The sequence below is a fragment of the Euleptes europaea genome, chromosome 3, assembly GCF_029931775.1.
Source record: "Euleptes europaea isolate rEulEur1 chromosome 3, rEulEur1.hap1, whole genome shotgun sequence".
Lineage (NCBI taxonomy): Eukaryota > Metazoa > Chordata > Lepidosauria > Squamata > Sphaerodactylidae > Euleptes > Euleptes europaea.
The window spans coordinates 57293446-57312565 of NC_079314.1; the positions used below are offsets into that span (position 1 = coordinate 57293446).

The 19120-nt window shown below is 42.8% G+C and overlaps 1 protein-coding gene across 4 annotated transcripts; it reads right to left on the minus strand.

Annotated features, from left to right (window-relative positions):
* Positions 1–765: 765 nt before the first annotated feature.
* Positions 766–18169, minus strand: ASB15 (ankyrin repeat and SOCS box containing 15). 4 transcript variants are annotated; one of them, XM_056847189.1, is made up of 10 exons: positions 18090–18169; positions 13595–13739; positions 12682–12737; positions 12467–12598; positions 10458–10616; positions 8307–8552; positions 5882–6053; positions 4412–4982; positions 2994–3147; positions 766–996 (listed from the first exon to the last, which is right to left on the minus strand). In XM_056847189.1, exons 2-10 carry the CDS (start codon positions 13714–13716, stop codon positions 821–823), a joined length of 1788 nt encoding a protein of 595 aa, XP_056703167.1. In that variant the 5' UTR covers positions 13717–13739; positions 18090–18169; the 3' UTR covers positions 766–820. The 4 variants fall into 4 exon arrangements, with proteins under 4 accessions (XP_056703167.1, XP_056703168.1, XP_056703169.1 ...); XM_056847190.1 differs by lacking the exon at positions 18090–18169 and adding an exon at positions 15567–15613; XM_056847191.1 differs by lacking the exon at positions 18090–18169 and having other exon boundaries at positions 4667–4982; positions 13595–13731.
* Positions 18170–19120: the final 951 nt, after the last annotated feature.

The window sequence follows — 19120 nt, forward strand, 5'->3', positions numbered from 1 at the left end:
AACAAATCCAGTTCACCAGATTAGCCTCCGTGCTCATGTGGAGGAGTGGGGAATCAAACCCGGTTCTCCAGATCTGAGCCACCACTCCAAACCACTGCTCTTAACCACTACACCACACTGACTCTCAGATCAGTTGTAATAGCAGGAGATCTCCAGCTAGTACCTAGAGGTTAGCAACACTAAGCCTCCCTGTGACACCTGCTCTGCCGGGTGGGTCAATCACTCTCTCAGACTCATGTACCTCACAGGGTGGTTGTTGTGAAGATAAATTGAAGAAAAGATAATAAGCTACTTTGAGTCCCCACTTGGAAGAAAAGTGGGGTAAAAATATCTAAATAAATAACACCTGTGGTACCTTAAATCTACTCCAAAGTTTACAGCATGACACCCAAAATATGATACAAATGTTTTAATTAAGAAATAATTAATAATTTACATTTATTGTAGGATTTAATTTTAAGGTTAAAATATATTGAATTTAATTACAATAAATATTGTCAGAGGCAGTATCTAACTATCTTATGGTCAATGAACTGCTTATTTCAATTACTGCAGATATACAGAAAATAATAATGAAAGATGCATCAACACATGCACAAGTGGAGGTAAACCTTTGGTTTTTGTTTCATTCTTCTCTCTTGAAACCATCCATAGAGAAAGCTGTAAAACAGTCCTTCCACAAGTAGCCTTTGGATCCAGCTCCACAGTTCATAATTCTGACACCCTGAGCCTAAGCATGGATAGTTGAAGGCAGAAGGAGTGGGGATTAACTTCCAAGTAATTTGTGTTGAGGTGAGTTACAAAATAATTGGTTTGGAAATCATGACAAATCATGGAGCCCCCTTCCATAAAGGTCATACTCTTTGTATAGGATATACCCTTTAAGGACTGGTGGAAGAGGAAGCTTCTTCATTGATAATGGCTTCTGTAGCCTCTCTAATCCTACACATTTACGTATTTTCAGGCGGCACAGATGCTTTAGTGGACGGGGGTTCTCTGAAAGACAAATCAAGAAAAAAATATAAGTGCATTCCTATTAATTTAATGACTGTGCTGTGGTAAAAGTCACCTCACCATGTGACTCAAAAACATTGCCAACAACTTAGCACATGGTAAGTTAACAGGTAATCACTGTGACCTAGACTCCTGCTAATACAAAATCTCCAAAACAGACATGTGTAAAGGATATACCCTTTGCCACGACTACCTGTTTTCAAGAGTACATCACTTCCTGTGCAGCTGTAAGGCATGCTTAGTAAATTAGAAAGACTTGGTGAAGACTGAAACAACCATTCCCCTTCACTTGCTGTGTTTTGTTTCTATGGTACAGTTTTCATCTTTGCATCTTGGCCTGTAGAACAAGACCTCATTCATCTGACATCTTGAGCTCCACTTAACCATTATATCCCTCTGCCTGGGTTCCACTTTTTATTTGCTGATTAGAATAAAAATAGGCATCCCTTGTTCCCTTGATTCTATATATTATTTCAGTGGCATTGACTACCATTGTTAAGATCACTGCATAGGTGTTCTATCAGAAATAAATGGGGTTACTGGCAGAGAATAATCTTTTTTTTAATTAAAACAAATATATCCTGCCTTTCCGTATGGTTCAAGGCAGCTTACAATAATAGTTTAAAACATTTTCAGTTGAAACCAAAAATAAAATAGCAAACCTCAAATCCCCACCCTCCACTCCTCAAAAGCCCTAGCAAAGCCCTTGCAGCACCTCCTGAAGATCTCCAAGGAGGGGACCCCCTTGCTTCTTCAGGGAGCTCATTCCAGAGAGCTGGGGCCATGATGGGAAAGGCCTGGGCTCTGGTCAATGCCAGAGAGGCCAGCCTAAGTGGTGGGATAGCCAGCAGATGGCTGCCTGATGACCATAGTTAGTGCACAAGGACATATGGAAGGAGACAGTCCTTCAAATACCGTATATACTCGCGTATAAGCCGAGTTTTTCAGCCCCAAAAATGGGCTGAAAAAGCTGGCCTCGGCTTATACGCGGGTCAATACGGGGGGAGGGAGGGAGGAGGGAGGGGGGAAACTTACCGCCGTCGCCGCCGCCGGGCCCGTGCCGCTTCCTGCCGCCGGGAGCGGCCTGGGGCAGCCTCCTGCAGCCGCAGGAAGGCTGCCCCGCCCCCCCCCCGCCATTTTTCCCAGGCGGGAGGGGCCTTGGGCAGCCTCCTGCAGCCGCAGGATGGCTGCCCAAGGCCCCCCGGCCCCCACCGCCATTTTTTTCGGGCGGGAGGGGCCTTGGGCAGCCTCCTGCAGCCGCAGGATGGCTGCCCAAGGCCCCCCGGCCCCCGCCGCCATTTTTTCGGGCGGGAGGGGCCTTGGGCAGCCTCCTGCAGCCGCAGGATGGCTGCCCAAGGCCCCCCCGCCCCCGCTGTCATTTTTCCCGGGCGGGAGGGGCCTGGGGCAGCCTCCTGCAGCCGCAGGAAGGCTGCTCCGGGTCCCCCTGGGCCTCGCCGCCGCTTCCTCCCACCGGGAGCGGCCTGGGGCAGCCTCCTGCAGCCGCAGGAAGGCTGCCCAGGCCCCCCTGGGCCGCGCCGCCGCCGGACCCTCGCCGCTGGAGAGCCCTGTCAGGTAAGCCTGCGGGGGGGGGAGGGGTTATAAGCCGACCCTCGGCTTATACGCGGGTGCCTAATTTTTCCCCATTTTTGGGGAGAAATTAGGCACCTCGGCTTATACGCGGGTCGGCTTATACATGGGTATATACGGTATGTGGATCCTAGGTCGTGAAAGATCATATTCAGTAAATTAAAGATCATATTCAATAGATGACATTCACTGAGGCTACAGCCAGATTAAGACATGCTGAGATCCTAACCTATGCCAAGTTTAAGAGGCCCCGTTACATTATCAAAAAAGAAGATAATTTAGTAAAAATGTTTGTATTTAGAAGCCGGCTTTGTACAGTTGCTTTCTTACTTTGTGCATGAATCCAGCTCTGCCGGAGACATACAAATTATATAAATATGGTCTACCTTTACCTAGTATTTGCTGGATCTCTCTCCATTCTGTTTGTGTCTCCAGGACAAACTTAAGTTTTGTGCACAAAGGAACGTAATCCATGTAATCTATCAAAATGCGAACAATCGATCCTACTAAATGTTTCATCCAAGAAACGGTCATAAAGTCACAGAACTGAAAGGAAAGACATCCAATGTTACTTTAAACCCTTTCTGAGGAATGACCTCCAAATAAGTTTTTGCAGAATTGACAAGCATATCACCAGACATTCAGAATGATTACAAAAATGTCTTTGCTTTGACATCCTTTAAAACAATTTAAATCTAACTTCTTGAGTTCTGAACAGAAATAAGGCAGAAGAGAACAATACAAGAACAGCCTCTTGGATGGATGGGGGGGGGGCTGCAGGAGACAGGGAGGGGTGGGAAAAATCTATTATGTGGATCCAACCCATAATGCAGTATATATTTGTGTTTGCCCAATCTGCAACCCAGTCCACAAAGCATACTCCTTTAGCTGCACCAACATCCTTGGCACTGCTGTAGCCAAATACAATTTATAGGAGCTTCTTGCTTATTTGCATTTTAGGTCGAATAACAAGAGGACCCTATAAACCGTATTAGGCTGCAACAGTGTCAAGGAGGCTGGCACAGCTAAAGCAGTTTGGTTGGCAAACAGGGCAGAACAGGACTGATCTGGCCCCCTCCTAAGGAAACTCTTCCTCAGTCTATGAATCTGTACAAGGACCACCATGCTCAGGAACACCAATACTCCCTTGTCTCTGACAGACAAGTGGCGAAAGGGGGTGCCATGTAGTAGGGCTGTTGGTGATCTCATTCTTCTCCCAGTAGTGCTGAATAGTGCTGAATCTTCAGTGCTTTCATACTGTTTCTTGGACAGCCTTCTTGCCAACAGGGCACTGAGCATATTGTTGTCGCTTTTTCAGTAATGGTTCTGCCCTCAGCTTTAGCCACTGGGACAATGCATCTGTTGTGCTGGTGGAGTATTCTTGGTGTCCAAGAATGATAAAACTAACAGATTAGTTAATCTGAAGTGAATGATACTAAATCAGGGAGATTAACTCTTCCAAATGGAACGGTATTGAATTGGATAGCCCTGAATACGCATACTATGGCACAAGACACTTGTAGATCCTTAGACCAATTAAACAATGTTAGATTCAACTGAGGCAACCACACAAACTTTGTGTCATTTTTCTTCTTCTTACAATAGCCTACTGTAACCTCGTCCTGCACTTGGACTTTGCATCATGGCTAATAAGGGAGAACAACAAATGTCCATACAGACTTCAGTTGTCTGTTTTCATTTTCCTTTAGAATTATACTATTCAATCAGTGACATGTTTGTAATCTTGCATCTGATATATACTTGACTAGGTTGATGAAGAATAGTAAAGAAATAGGGAATGTGTGCTTACTGGATTATCTTTAATTATGCAAGACGTCCATCCTGGTAATATTTCTTCCTCTGAAGCTGACCACACAAAAGAATTTCCAAAGATGTCCCCATGCATGCAGTCAAAACACATATCCACATCGTATCCATGATTCAGCAGTAGCCTTAACATGACCTCATCGTTCAAGGCATACTGTATGGCACTGGGGAAGTGGGTGTCATTTACAAGGTTAAAATAGCAGTTGACATTGGCTTTATAAGAAAGCAGTAACCTTACGATTTCATGGTTGCCAGCTCTCACTGCCACGAGAAGGCAGTTCAGGGGGTCTTTGTTTGGGTCTGCTCCGGCTTGGAGTAATATTTCAGTTGACAGAATGTCATTGTTGGAAACTGCAAAATAAAGAGCCGTTTTCCTTTCATCATCATAACTTTCCGAAATGTGTTTAGCCAGGAGAGCATTGACATCAAAATCATTTTCAATTAGGAGTTCAAGGCATTGTGGGTTTTGGCCGTCTGCTGCTGAATGAATGGGACTTAGCCCACTTTTCTGGATTGCAGTTGTAGATGTAACTGGAATTAGGTATTTCAAGGCCCTAGAAGGAAGAAAAATGAATTAATAGATGGCTGGGAAATCACTATGGACTGCCACATTTTGTCTGGCATCAGTACTGTGCTCAGAGAATAAAGCCAAACAACTGCCTATATTGTACCCGTCTTATCCCCCCTACTATATCTCATAGGACTTCAGATGAGACTGGCATAATTTCTAATGGGGAAAGGGTTAAATCACAGCTCCTTAGGTGCCACTACCCCCAGGAATCCCCCATCCTCAGGAATCCCCCATCCTCTTCTGAGGTTTTTTTAGTATTAAAGAAAACTTTAGGTCAGGCCCATTGAGCCCCTTTCCTTCAATGCCTATGGGCACTGGCTGTCTCTTTCCCCTGCTTCAAACTCTTGCTGGCTTTGCGAAAGTTCATGCCTCTCAGCTAAACCAAGGGTTTAGAAAATAAAATGGAATAAGGGGTACTGTATCCCAAACTGACATCCTGTGATAGGTTGAGAAAGAAATCCAGTTATATAAAACCAATACATAAATTAGACTTGGATCCTAAGCAATGCAAGCGGAATCATGCTCGAGGAAGGCAACTTCCCTAGCTCATCGTCCCTCTTGTGCTTTCCAAAATTGTGCTCCTGCAGATTTGTGGACTCCCTTGAGAACAGTGTGAAGGGTAAAGCAGGAGTCTACAGCAGAAAGCAAGAATCAGCAAAAATCACCCTCCCCTCTGCCACAAACAAAAATGCCACTGTGTTGCAAGCACAGGGTTTGCGCCTTGTAAGCTACTCATGCCATTTTTAAAAAAAATATCATTTTGTATAATGTGTGATGCTTGTTGACAGCGCTGTGTAAGTAATGAAATTTATCAGCCTCATCCTTAAACAAACAGTGGGGCTAGTCATACAAACACAGGAAAGGTAATAGAAGCGTACTCACAGATAATGCCCTTCATAGGCGGCTCTGTGAATAGGGAGGTGCCCCGCCTTACTGGGCACATTCCCACTTCCTCCGTACTCCAACAACAAAGCTATACAGTCTGGATTCCCACCACCTGCTGCTTCAAAGAGTACTGAGGAGCCGTCATCAGCCATAGCATAAACATCACCACCTAGTGGAAGAAGTCTCAACTTAATCCAGAAGAACAAGAAATGTACAACCATATAAAAACAAAATCAGCAATCACTTTTTAAAAAAAAATCCTTATTGTATAAATAACCTAATAATAGAATAAACATGTGTGAACTTGTAAGATCTTGCACTTGGAGTGACATTTCCTTATCTGTGTTGAATGCTAACAGGTTTTTACAGGGTTTGTCCGCCTAGTCTATCTGCACAGTTGACTTTTTATTTGTTCTTAGTATACCCTTCTTCCCTGGAATGGAATGACAGCACTTCTGCCAGTATTAGATAGGCTAAAAACTTGAGAGCTTTTGTTCTGGGCCACTGGAATAAAAAAATATCAATTTTTTCCTCTGGCTTATACAAAAATCACAACTATGTAAGTGAATGCCAGAGAGTCACAGCAGGTATAGCATGCAGTTGGCTATTCATAAGGGAGAGATCCCCAATCTGTGTTTCATTTTCAAAACCCCTTTAAAGGAATGTGAAAGTATTTGCACCATCTCTTTTCCTCCGCAATATTTAAGTGAGAGTATAATTTTGGCTTATGAGCTACATTAGAAAAAGTGGAACTTCAGAGAGATTTGACGAAACATTTATCAGAAATCTGGAATGCCATTTGGTAATTGAGGTAAAAGTTGGAAGTGGGAGCAGAGGGGGACATGTTTTAAATCTTTCTTTTAAAAAAAAAATCCTAAAGAAACAGGAAAGGATAATGAATACTTGCAGGTAGATTCCACCCGATAAAAATCCTTGAAGTAGTTTGTTTGGTGTAAATCATATGAGAGGGCTATGTCTATCTATGCACAGATGGTAACAGTGAGGAACGGTGCACACACCTGTATCCTTGCAATAAAAGACAGTGCTGGAGAAATCATAGATGCTATGACATTTTAATATCTGGTCTTTTTTCTGCTGGGTATTGGTAAAAGGTAAAGGTAAAGATCCCCTGTGCAAGCACCGGGTCATTCCTGACCCATGGGGTGACGTCACATCCCAACGTTTACTAGGCAGACTTTGTTTACGGGGTGATTTGCCAGTGCCTTCCCCAGTCATCTTCCCTTTACCCCCAGCAAGCTGGGTACTCCTTTGACCGACCTCGGAAGGATGGAAGGCTGAGTCAACCTTGAGCCGGCTACCTGAAACCAACTTCCGTTGGGATCGAACTCAGGTCGTGAGCAGAGCTTTCGACTGCAGTACTGCAGCTTACCACTCTGCGCCACGGGGCTCTTTGGGTATTGGTAGGGACAGAGAGAGGGAATCTCTGCTACCTGCTATTCTAAAATTTATTCATTAACTGAACTCCTGTCCTACTGCTTCCTTCAGAACTCAGTACTGCATCAAACACAGGTTATGCCATGGTATCTTTACAACAACCCTTTACAGTTGTTATGATCGACTGTGCATAAGGGGAGACTTTGTGGTTGTCATTTTGTGTGAACAGGGCAATGCATATACATTTGAGCTTTCGTAGCCACAAATCGGTAACCTCAAAAATCTGGGTTTTCTGATCACACATACCAAGACAGGAAAATAAGAATGTTGACTTGTTCATATAACATGGTGACTGCATGTATGAACAGATCTTGCTAAGCATGACCTCCGCTTACATACAGTTGATTGTAATGAGTAAAAGGGCTACATTCACTTGTCTAATATCAGGCAGCTTCACAAGCAAGCTATTAGTTTAAGTTAGGCTTCCCCAGTCCGAGAACAACATATACATTCCATGCTGGCTCTTCCAAATGGCTTTGTCACTGAAAGAGATGTGAAGGCCCAGAAGAAAAGTGGGGAAAAAAACAGAAAAAACACTGGGTTTTTTCCCTTTTTTCATGAGGCGCTTTCAATTTTTCCAATGGAAAAATTGGAAATTTGGGGGAGTATTGGAAAAAAAACACTATGAAATATTTTCTCTTTTCTAATGAGTGAAATGCCTTTAAAGACAAGAAACGGGGGAAAGCACATTTTTTCCCGTGGGTTCAAAATTTCTGGAAATTTTACATCTTTAGTCACAGACTAATAACCTCTTCGTGGGGCTTGGCTGGTTTGACAATTGGAATCATGCAGTTAAGTGCATCTTGACTAGGCAACCAGTGTCTGCTTCATGGTAGGGTGACAGATTTGTCTTCTCTTAATAGAAGGGGACAGGCTCAAGAGAGTCTTAAAACTCTGAAGCAGGGTCTGAGAATAAGAGACAGAGGAAAACCCTTGTTTGGCAGAAATGCAAATCCTGTTAACACACCTTTATGAATCAGATGTTCCAGCACCTCACAGTGTCCATACTCAGCAGCCACACCTAATGGGGTTACCCCATAGCCATCTCTCAGGTGCACGTTTCCCCCATTCTTCAAAAGAAGAGCAATAATATCATTTCGACCCTGTTTTGCAGCTTCATGCATTGCAGACCAGCGTTTTGCACATGGCTGATTGATAGTGCAGTTGTATTCAATCAGAGTGGAGGCCATTTTGTAGGAACCCTGTCTTATTGCTGGAAAATGAAACGGAGGAGAGAGGCCATTTTAGATGCTTTGCTTAAAAGAAGAAATTGTGTTAACTGTAAAATTTCACTCTTTTGTTTTAAATGGGTAAAGACATAGTTATGGTTCAATCCTAAACAGAGTTACAACCCTTCTAAGTCCATAGATGCAATGAGTTTAGAAGAGTATAACTGCACTTAGGATTGCACTGTAATAATACAGTTTAAAAGAGACAAAAATGATTTTTGATCCAATAATGTTTTCTTTCACTTATTTGAATAGTACAGTTCTTAAAGAAAAGGAACAGCCACACACGTAGTTACTGGTAGCAGAACAGGGTTCCTCCCATTTGAGAATGGATACTGAATATTATCTTGGTACCAATGGCCAAATTGACAAAGTTTGTTTGAGTCAAGGAAGAGAAACACAAAACAATTTCAAAGAAGAAATGTTGGTCATAAATTATTGTAATGTCCCTAATAATAGTAATAATACCAACATTCACATTATTATAAGAAATATATTATAAGAAAAAGTGTTAACTTATATATAATCTTTTATATAATATATATTGCATATTATATATATTTATATATATATATATATATATATATATATATATATATATATGATATAGTATGTGTACATATATAAAAACTTACATATGATATGTATCTCTGATAAGAAATTAATCAAACTGAACATTTATTAAAAATAAAATAGTAGGATATACAACAAAGTACATGGGCCATGAGTGTGAATTAGAACCTTCTGTATTAAGTAAGCAATTCTATGAAATTGTTCATTGACTTCTATAATGGTACAAATTTAAGATTCAAGGGAAATCCTGAACAGAGTTACACCTTTTTAGTAAATGGAAGCTAAGACATAAGGGATTTTCTGCAAGCTCAACTTACTCCTGATTTTCTTGCCGGCTGAACCACAAGCAATGGAATTGGTTTGGGTGCAGTTCGTCCAGATTTCTACCTTTCCTCTGCATTTTCAGAGTTGTGGAGTCAGTTTATTTTCTTTGGCACGTGCCTTCAATAATGAGGATTTTCAAGGGAGGGTGCTGTCGTCATTGGTGGTGTCATCAGTAGCATCACAGCACCCCCCCTTTTTTTAAAAAAGCACTAATATATATATATATATATTGGACTATCGTCATCAAACCACTCTCTCTCTTCCCCTCACTCTGAAGATGAGTGTAACAGTAGGCTTAGGAGGTTCTTTGAATTCCCAGCTTTCATTTAAAAAAAAAAAAAAAAGAGTCTCTGGCTCCTTCCCTTGTGGAGATATGCCTTTTCCTTTATGTCTCAATGACGGTAGGAGATAGAGACATGCTTTTTTTTTTACAGTGAAAGCTTGGAATTAATTACAGTGCGCCAGCAATACATTGAAATTGAATACATTGATATTTTGGTGGCTTTTTTAAAAAAGAAAAAGAATTCACTAGTCTTCAGGGTGGGGGAGGAGAGGGAGTGGTTTGACAACAGCAATCCAAATCATCAAACAGTGGACTGGAGGTGGGTGGGAGTGGGCAGGACAAAGAAAACTGACAGAAACATTACTCACAAGGAAGAAGCCGACTCAAAACTGGCTTCCAGAAAAACATAGTGGTAAAAGTAGTCTCAAAAGAACTGGTAAAAAAATAAAAATCCAGAAGTGAAAATTAAAGGCACAAAAAGGTGTGTGGAAATCAGGGGATAAACCGAAGCAATATGGGACAAGAACCCATAACAAAATGCCATATGTGCAAAAGCCCTTAGAAGGATGGAATTCTGCTTAGGATGGCTTTGTTAGTCAATTGCCATGTAATTAACAAGATAGGTGAACTAATTTTCAGTCTCTGGAAGCAACATGGTAAGAATTGGGAGAAAGTGAAAACGCTGAAGGCCACATAAGGAAGCAATTACCGATGAGAAGAGGAGTTTCTCCTTTCCAGTTAGTGGTGTTGGGCCAGACACCCTTTTCCAGTAGCGTTCTGACATTTTCAACAAGGCCAGATTTGGCTGCCAAAGTTAACGGGGTTTCTCCATCACATGTTTTATATTCCCACATCGTTTTGTAAGAAGCTAGATTTTTTAAAAAGTAAAAATATGATAGATCAGCATTATCAGAAGTGAGAGTATCAACTATGTTCAATAAAGGAGACTTATGTACACAGCCTAGGGCTTTGTGTGAGAATCTCCGGATCAGAGACTATATTTATCTCCGTGAATCTACCAGGATGTCTAGCTGATTCCACAGATATAGCTGAACTACTGACAATTCAAATTAATACTTCCTATTTTGACTCCTTGATGTACACACAAATGAACACACTTGAAGGTGCCTTATATTGAATCAGACTATCAGTTCATCGAGGTCAGTATTGTTTACTCAGACAAGCAGTGCCTATTCAGGGTCTTAAGTACAGGTCTTTCACATTACTTGTTACTTGATGCTTTTAACTGGAGATGCCAGAGATTGAACCTGGGGCCTTTTGCATGCCAAGCAGATGCTACACCAACGAGCCATGGCCCTTCCCTGATGTATCAAAGTCTGCTGTTTGTTGTCCCTCTTCTGTTTTAATTTCTAATAGGTTTGCATAGAGGACATCTTGTGTTTGCTCCCTCTCCACTTGAGCCACACCTTGCTACTGTGTCCTTGGATCTCCAATTATTGGCCTGTTCTGCTTTGTCTGCACACTATTCCACAGCTTGTAGCCATAAATTTGCCTCCCTTTGCCCTTGGACATCACCTTTCAGCCTATTACCAGCTTCTGATTGGTTCTTCTGGCTCCATGCGCTAACTAGTTTCAGACCATGCTTCTTGCTTCACACGTTTGCTATAATCCTTGGATCATATCCTAGTAGTATCGTCTACGGTTACATAGCAAAATTTACCATAATGCACTTAACATTATGAAACCATACATATGTGCATACAGTTAACAATTCAGATCAACAAAACAGCTAACACCTATACCAGGGGTTGGCAACTCATTAGTCAAAAAAGCCAAATATCAACAGTACAACGATTGAGATTTCTTTTGAGAGCCAAATTTCTTAAACTTAAACTATATAGGTAGGTACACTGTTTATTAACTTAATAAACTTTAATTAAAGTTTTAAGTCTTAATTAAACTATAGGTACACTGAATAAAAGTTGATATCATACTTAATAGTGATCTTATTTATTGATAAAAATTAAATTGTAAGTCCCTGCCATTTCCCCCTCCCTGTCTGGAGTCCTCGTCTGGAGGCCTGGTCTACCACCATAAAAGCCTATTAGTAGACCTGGCCTCCAGCTGAGTCCCATTGGGAGGCCAGGTCTACCCATTGGCTTTCTTGGCAGTAGACCTGGCCTCCGGAGGCCCATAGAAGCCAATTGGTAGACCTGGCCTCTGAAGGGGGACTTTTTCCCCTCCTCGGAGTCCAGGTCTACCGCCAAGAAAGCCAGTGTGTAGACATGGCCTCCCAATGGTCTACCAAAGAAAGCCCGCCCCGCCCAATAGCTGATAGGCGGGCGGGGGGGGGGCAGGAACCGCCGAGCCGCCCAGCAATCGCGCGGCTAGAGGGGAGGCTTTAGCCTCCCAACCATTGAGGGCAAGGGAAAGGGGGACCTGGCCATTCTCCACGGCGGGGGGAGGGGGGAAGAGAGACAGCGCGCCCGCTCACCTGCTCTCTCTCGCTCGCTCTCCCTCTCTCTCTCTCTCTCTCAGGCGCACCGGCTCCACAGCCCGGCTGCCGGCACGAGCGGGCGCAAGAGCAGGGGCTCCGAACCAAGTTTGGAGAGCCGCACTCAACAGGCCAAAGAGCCGCATGCGGCTCAGGAGCCGCAGTTTGCAGACCCCTGACCTATATGATACAATGCTAGCATTGATTCCATCATGCTTTATTTTCCTATGTTTTCCATTTTTTTATCCTGTGCACTGACTTACCATCCAATATGACTTCAAGTATTTGCTGGATTGGCTGAGCAGCAGCTTCATGTAAAGGAAACCACCCTCTTTCATCAGCCTCATCGAAGGCATATTTGCATTTCACAAAGTTTTGAAGGTCAAATACTTGACCTAAAGAAAAAAATCAGGCTGTAATGCAATGGATGGCAAACTCACACCCAAGAGAAGCAACTGTATTCTTTTGGTGCTTATACCTTCTCTTATGGCAGTTACAAGTTGCCTGTTCTGCTCGCTGACTTTCACAAACCCACTGAAAGGACAACAGGAGAGGTGAGGTGTAAACAATATCTCAAACTTTGAGACCAATCACTATTATCTCATAATAATATATATTGTTTTAACAACCTAAGCCTTAAGAATTTCATCAATGGTAGAGGTAAACCTCTGAACAATCCTCAGACAAGCAGAGGAGTCTGCCACCATGCAAGGACACAGCCCAAGGGTGATTAGGTTCAGCACAATTTTAAAAAGAGCTATGCCATCCTAAACCCATTTACTTCAGTTGATTTACAAGGGTGGAACTCTACTTAGAACTTCACTGTACACCTCTTTGTACCTGGGAAACTATGTCTCCTATTCCTCTTCATTGTCCCAGTGTTATCCCCATGAGCATGATGAGCCTTAAGACCAAAGATGACCTACAAAATATATTCAGATCATAGTGGTGGACAGATGGACACTCTACCCCATTGTTAAGAAAATCCTTCCCCTACAGTATTTCCCAAATAGTTATGAAATTCTCTCTCTTAGAAAGCTGCCATACCTGCACATTTTTTCGGAAATGCTCTAAGACCTATCTGTTTGGGGTGGTTTTGGAGGTCAAAGCTGAACCAGATGAGGGTTGGCTTGTGAAAACTGAATTTTATACTTATTTTGCTGGGGGATTTTTGTGTCCTTTTAAATTTACAGGTATCCACTCCCAAGTCATGGAAGTGAAGGAGGTTATACTGCGGATAACAGCTCAATGGGACTCTGCCATCTACCCTTCTGAGTAACTAAGGACAGTACGTAACAATGATAAGGGGTGAGTTACTCAAGGATAGTAGCCAGCGTTAATGTCTGTGGCACTGAACATTCAAAACTGGGTTCAAAGACGACCACAAGTACCTTGGTTCATGACTGGGGGAAGAAGATGGCTGACTCCTTTCACTTTCCAGGGATTCTTGAATGCTAAACTGAACTGCATAACTGGTAAGGTGGTCTTCATCAGGCGCCTCATTTTCTTCCATTTTTCTTTGTATGGGTTGATGAGCTGTTCTCAAGAGACAAAAAAATGGATTAAAGGTCATATCTGCGCAGAATTGCTGTTCTAATGTGGCGGAGTCTGTTGATGAGCTGTTCTCAAGAGACAAAAAAAATGGATTAAAGGTCATATTTGCGCAGAATTGCTGTTCTAATGTGGCGGAGTCTGTTTAGAAATCGGGGTATTACTTTGCAAACAGGAGGTTATCAGAAAACAATGTCACTGTTTTAGGTAAGAAAGCAGAGATGAACATCAGAGTTCTATAGAAGGATAGATGGGCCCTAGGCTGAACTGTTCCTCACCTTTGTCCCTCACCTATAAATTGTATTTTTCCTCTGACCATTACTGGAAGGAACAGAATCCTAGGCTACCAGTGAAAATGTCTTTGTGCAACCAAAACGGACCAATACTTGCTCACTGTTCAGGTACAAAAGTTCCCTATTCAGCATTCAGACCCCAGGTTTACGCAAAATTATCTCTACAACTGAAATATGAGCCCATAGCTTTCTCATTACTGAATTATGTGAACTTCACACATGTGAGCGACTTCAACTGAACACCACCACTGCATCCCTTTCCTTTATAGGGAAACAGACACATGGCTGTGCTTTGACCCCCAGCTCCTGGCCACAATAACTTTCATAAATAAATATAGCTCCTGAACACTCATAAATCTCTTTATTTTTGGCACTGCAGAATAAGGCTTTGTGTCAGTCATAATACATGGGAGTCAGCTTCCTTATTCTGCCCCCTTTCTACAGGAGGGGGAAGTTTTAACATAACTGGTTAAAAAAAGATTCCACAGACCAGTTTATTATTTACTGAAGTGATCGGAAGACTACTGGACCCTGTATCTCTCATACCTTTCAAGTCATAACATAAGACACAACTAAGAGCAGGATATAACCTTTTTGGTCAGCAGCAGAATCAAAGCTCAGGCCGAAAACACACACTAAACTCTCTCCCCCCCCCAAAAAAAAAGTAATGAGGTTGAAAAGCCCACGGTTTTGGCAAAGGATGCTTTTGACTCTCCTGCCAATTGCAATATTTGTAATAATACCGGTAATAATAAATTTTCCATTGCATTTAAATCAGGGGTCCTCAATCTTGTTGAGCCTGTGGGCACTTTTAGAACACTGAAAATGAGTAGTGAGCATCTACACCAAATGGCTGTCACAGGAGGCAATCACAAAATGACTGCCATGAGGTACTGGGGCCAATCACAAATCATGATGGAGGCAGCTGTTTCTGAATGGGTGCTTCCTGCTGACAAAAAGGTGATGCCTCCCAGGCTCTTTTGATGCACCTCCTGCTCAACTGAGGTGGAGGAAAGCCAGGCTCTTTGCTTTGGGGAGAGATGCCAAGAAACCAATCAGCAAGTGCCATGGTGCCCACAGGTGCCACACTGGCAATCACTAATGTAAGGCATTTTTAACATACAATGCTGTGACATCCCTTCTAGTTACTAGAGTTGCCAACCTCCAGGTGCTAGCTGGAGATTTCCTGCTATTACAGCTGATCTCTAGCTGATAGAAATCAGTTCACCTGGAGAAAATGGTGACATCATGGTGTCACCGTAACATCACTGCCGGGCACGTTACTAGAAGTGAAGTTGCTTGTCATGTGATGCCACTTTGCACACTCATTTAGCTCTGACTGCTCCAGTGAACAGCAGCGGAAGCCTGGGGGCAGAAGGTTTCTTGCCATAGCTGGAGGACTGGCTCCCCTACTGAACTCTAGACCAGGGCCTATAGAATGCAAAAAACGACAAGCGTGGTAGTGAAAGAAGTTGATGGCATGCCCTATATTTATGTACTTACTTCATTTATAGCCCACCTTTCTCCCCAGTGAGAACCCAAAGCAGCTTACATTACTCCCATCTCCTTCATGTTATCCTACCAGCAACACTGTGAAGGTAGGGTGGACTGAGTTTTCAAAAATTATTCTTGAGTTCTCACCTCAGTGAAAATGGAGACTGCTAAAGCCAGAAAATGTTCAGCTTCCATTAAAAAAAACTTGCATATGTCTGTATCTCTGCATCGCTACTGCTACATACATTTACTTGGGCATAATTTCCCCAGTCCTTCATGGGATTTACATCCAAATAACAACTAATCCCATCTGCTGAAGCAGAAAGCAAAGTCTTTCCTCTGAACAGCCATCCTAGCTTGTGTAGAGGCAACAGCTTTTCAATGTGCAGGAAGCAAGACTGGAGGGAGAGCAGTGTTCTTCAAGCTGTGCTCCAAGCAATGGCTACCTTCAGCAGCTTATCAGAGGTCCTTTGATAACAAATAAGTAACCATTGACAAGCTTCCCTGAGAGATAGACACAATACACAATGATTCTAGGGCCATTTTGCAATGCATACGGAATAACAGTGAGGCCTGACAGGTCTGGCAAAGGCCCTGGAAAAGTAAATTGTTGTTCATATGATCCAGCATAGCTCTTTTTATATTTTCAGCAGGCTATGTCCCCAAATACTCTTAAAGTACAGGGCTTCCTGGCAAACATATGGGAGTTCATTGGCAGACAGGTAAAGATGGAAAGAGTTCCTTGTTAGAGTTGCCAGCCTCCTAGTGGGACCTTGGAGACCTCCCAGAATCACAACTGATTTCCAGATTGAACAAACGAACGAACTACAGAGATCAGTTCTCTTGGAGAAAATGGCAGCTTCAGAGGGTGGACTCTATGACATCACATCCCTGCCCTCAGATCTCCAGGAATTTCCCAGTCCAGAGTTGGAAGCCCTATTCTATAAAAAATTTGAACTCCAGTTCAGTAGAGCTATCGTTGCCCACAGAATATACTCTGTTCCAGAAAATGGAACTGTCCAAGTCTTCCACATGAATTCCCAAATACACGAGTAAATACCCTTACTGTAGTTTAGGGTTGCCAGGTCCCTCTTTGCCACTGGCGGAAGGTTTTTTGGGCAGAGCCTGAGGAGGGCGGGGTTTGGGGAGAGGAGGGACTTCAATGCCATAAAGTCCAATTGCCAAAGCGGCCATTTTCTCCAGGTGAACTGATCTCTATCGGCTGGAAATCAGTTGTAATAGCAGGAGATTACCAGCTAGTACCTGGAGGCTGGCAACCATATTGTAGCTTCTGGTTAGGCCTGTATATTTTCTGACAGGAATAATACTGTTTTGTTTTTACCAGGCACAAAATCAGGATTATTTCTCGTTGTTTGCAGCCCTTTTTTTGTTTCCAGCTGTATACTTTTAAGGTGAACAATTTTTTGCAATGAGGTTCGCCCCTGGACCCACCATACCCAATGAACTCTTCCCCTAGGCTGCTGAAAATGGACTTTTTACAAGACTCACTTGGTGGCTATGATCCAGGCCTTACTCAGGTACTAGAATTTTTGGTTTCAACAGTCAGCAGTCCGACTTTCAGACAATGAAGAGAAGCAGGCCTTTAGGACAGAGCACAAGCCACTCCTTCCTCACTCTAAGGCGGGATCTTGCTGCACTGGAGCAAAAGGATATGGTCCCCTCTGCTTCCAATTCTCTGCTCTAATTGCCACTGCAAAAAAGCAGAGCATTGGACAGGATGTTAATTATATCTGAGGATTGTTGCTTAGTGCTATTCTGTACAATTATGTACCTTAAAGTCCATAGATTTCAATGTGAGAGAACAAACACATGTTAAATTTCTCCTGTTGTAACTGACTAGATGGTTGCCTTTTTAAAAAGATAATATACAAGATTAAGACAAACATTTTCAAGAGTACAGACCTGCTGCAAACATTTTAAATAGTAAGAGAAAAGGACACTTATAGTACTATAGTATGCATAATTATTAAATGGGGCTTATTCCCAGGTAGGTATGAACAGGATTTCTGCCACTATCTCCTACAATTCTATTAATGTTATTAATTTTATGCTAACTAGATATGTTTGTGCCCTGACCTGGATGGCCCAGGCTAGCCTGATCTCGCCAGATCTCAGAAGCTAAGCAGGGTCAGCCCTGGTTAGTATTTGGATGGGAGACCACCAAGGAATACCAGGGTTGCTGTGCAGAGGAAGGCACTGGCAAACCACCTCTGTTAGTCTCTTGCCATGAAAACCCCAAAAAGGGGTCGCCATAAGTCGGCTGTGACTTGACGGAACTTAACACACACAGATATGTTTGTAATACTATACAGATGAAATTGTTTAATCGTAATTGATGCTTTATAAGCAAGCTAGTTTTTTTATAACCAAAATGACCCATAAACATTCCAACTAGGATTATCCATAATAGCATCACCATCATAATAGTAGTCGATATATAGATTCATTCTTAATCTAATATTCCTGGTTTTAAACAATCTCTCTGTTAGGTTAATTGGCAATCTGCACATAAAAGGGAGAGTCTCACCTTTTCAAAATCTTGCCATTGTTTCATTGGACCCTGAATTTCAAACATGAGAGCATAGGCCTGTGAGCCACTGGGTCATGTGGCATTTCTAAAATTAAGTACGCAGTTGGTAGTTAAATTTAGGACTGACCTTATACAACTGTAACACAAGCAGACTCAAGTCTACAGGAAAGTATGACACATGATTGCTCTAAAATCCTCATCAAAGTAATCTGAGGTCCGACTGGTATAATAAGATTATCTGCACACTGATTGGCTCAGCCAACCCTCTTTAAGAAAATTAATTATCTGTCATTTTATTTTAACGTTGCAAATTCGAAATAGGTCTATGATAAAATTCCCATTAGCTGTATTAGAGGCAGGATTGCATCTAGACAGCCAAATTCCAAACGTACTTTGCATATAGACCAGGGACCTGCAACCTATGTCTCTAGATCCAAATGTGGCTCTTTAGAAAGGAAAATCCAGTCTTGATATTAGGAGTAGGATGTAGAGTTGCCAATTCCAGGTCTAGAAATTCCTGGAGATTTGGGGGTGGAGCCTGGAGAGAATGGACTTTGGGGAGATGGTTACCATAGAGTTTCCTGTCATTCCTAGAGACTTGTGATGTCACATCCGGGTTTTCACTAGAAGTGACGCTACCCCTCCCCAATATTGCCCCCCCACATCTCCTGCTGGTTGCTAGGCTGCGCCTAACAACACTGGTTGGGATCCCCAGATGGATCACATCCTGTTACGTTACAAACCCCTATCGGAGTTTATGCTATGTTACAAACCCCTATGGGGGCGCACAACGAATGAGATCCACGTAAGAGGAGAAAAAGTTGCAGGAAGCCATCAATCTGGGAGCTAGAGTGTGACGTTGTGCTTAAGAGCGGCGGATTCCCGACTCCTCCCCGTGAAGCCGGCTGGGTGACCTTGGGCCAGTCACGGTTCTCTCCGAACTCGCTCCGCCCACGGCGGGGGAGGCAGGCGATCGCAACCCACCGCCGAACGTCTCTTGCCTTGGAAACCCTACGGGGTGGCCACAT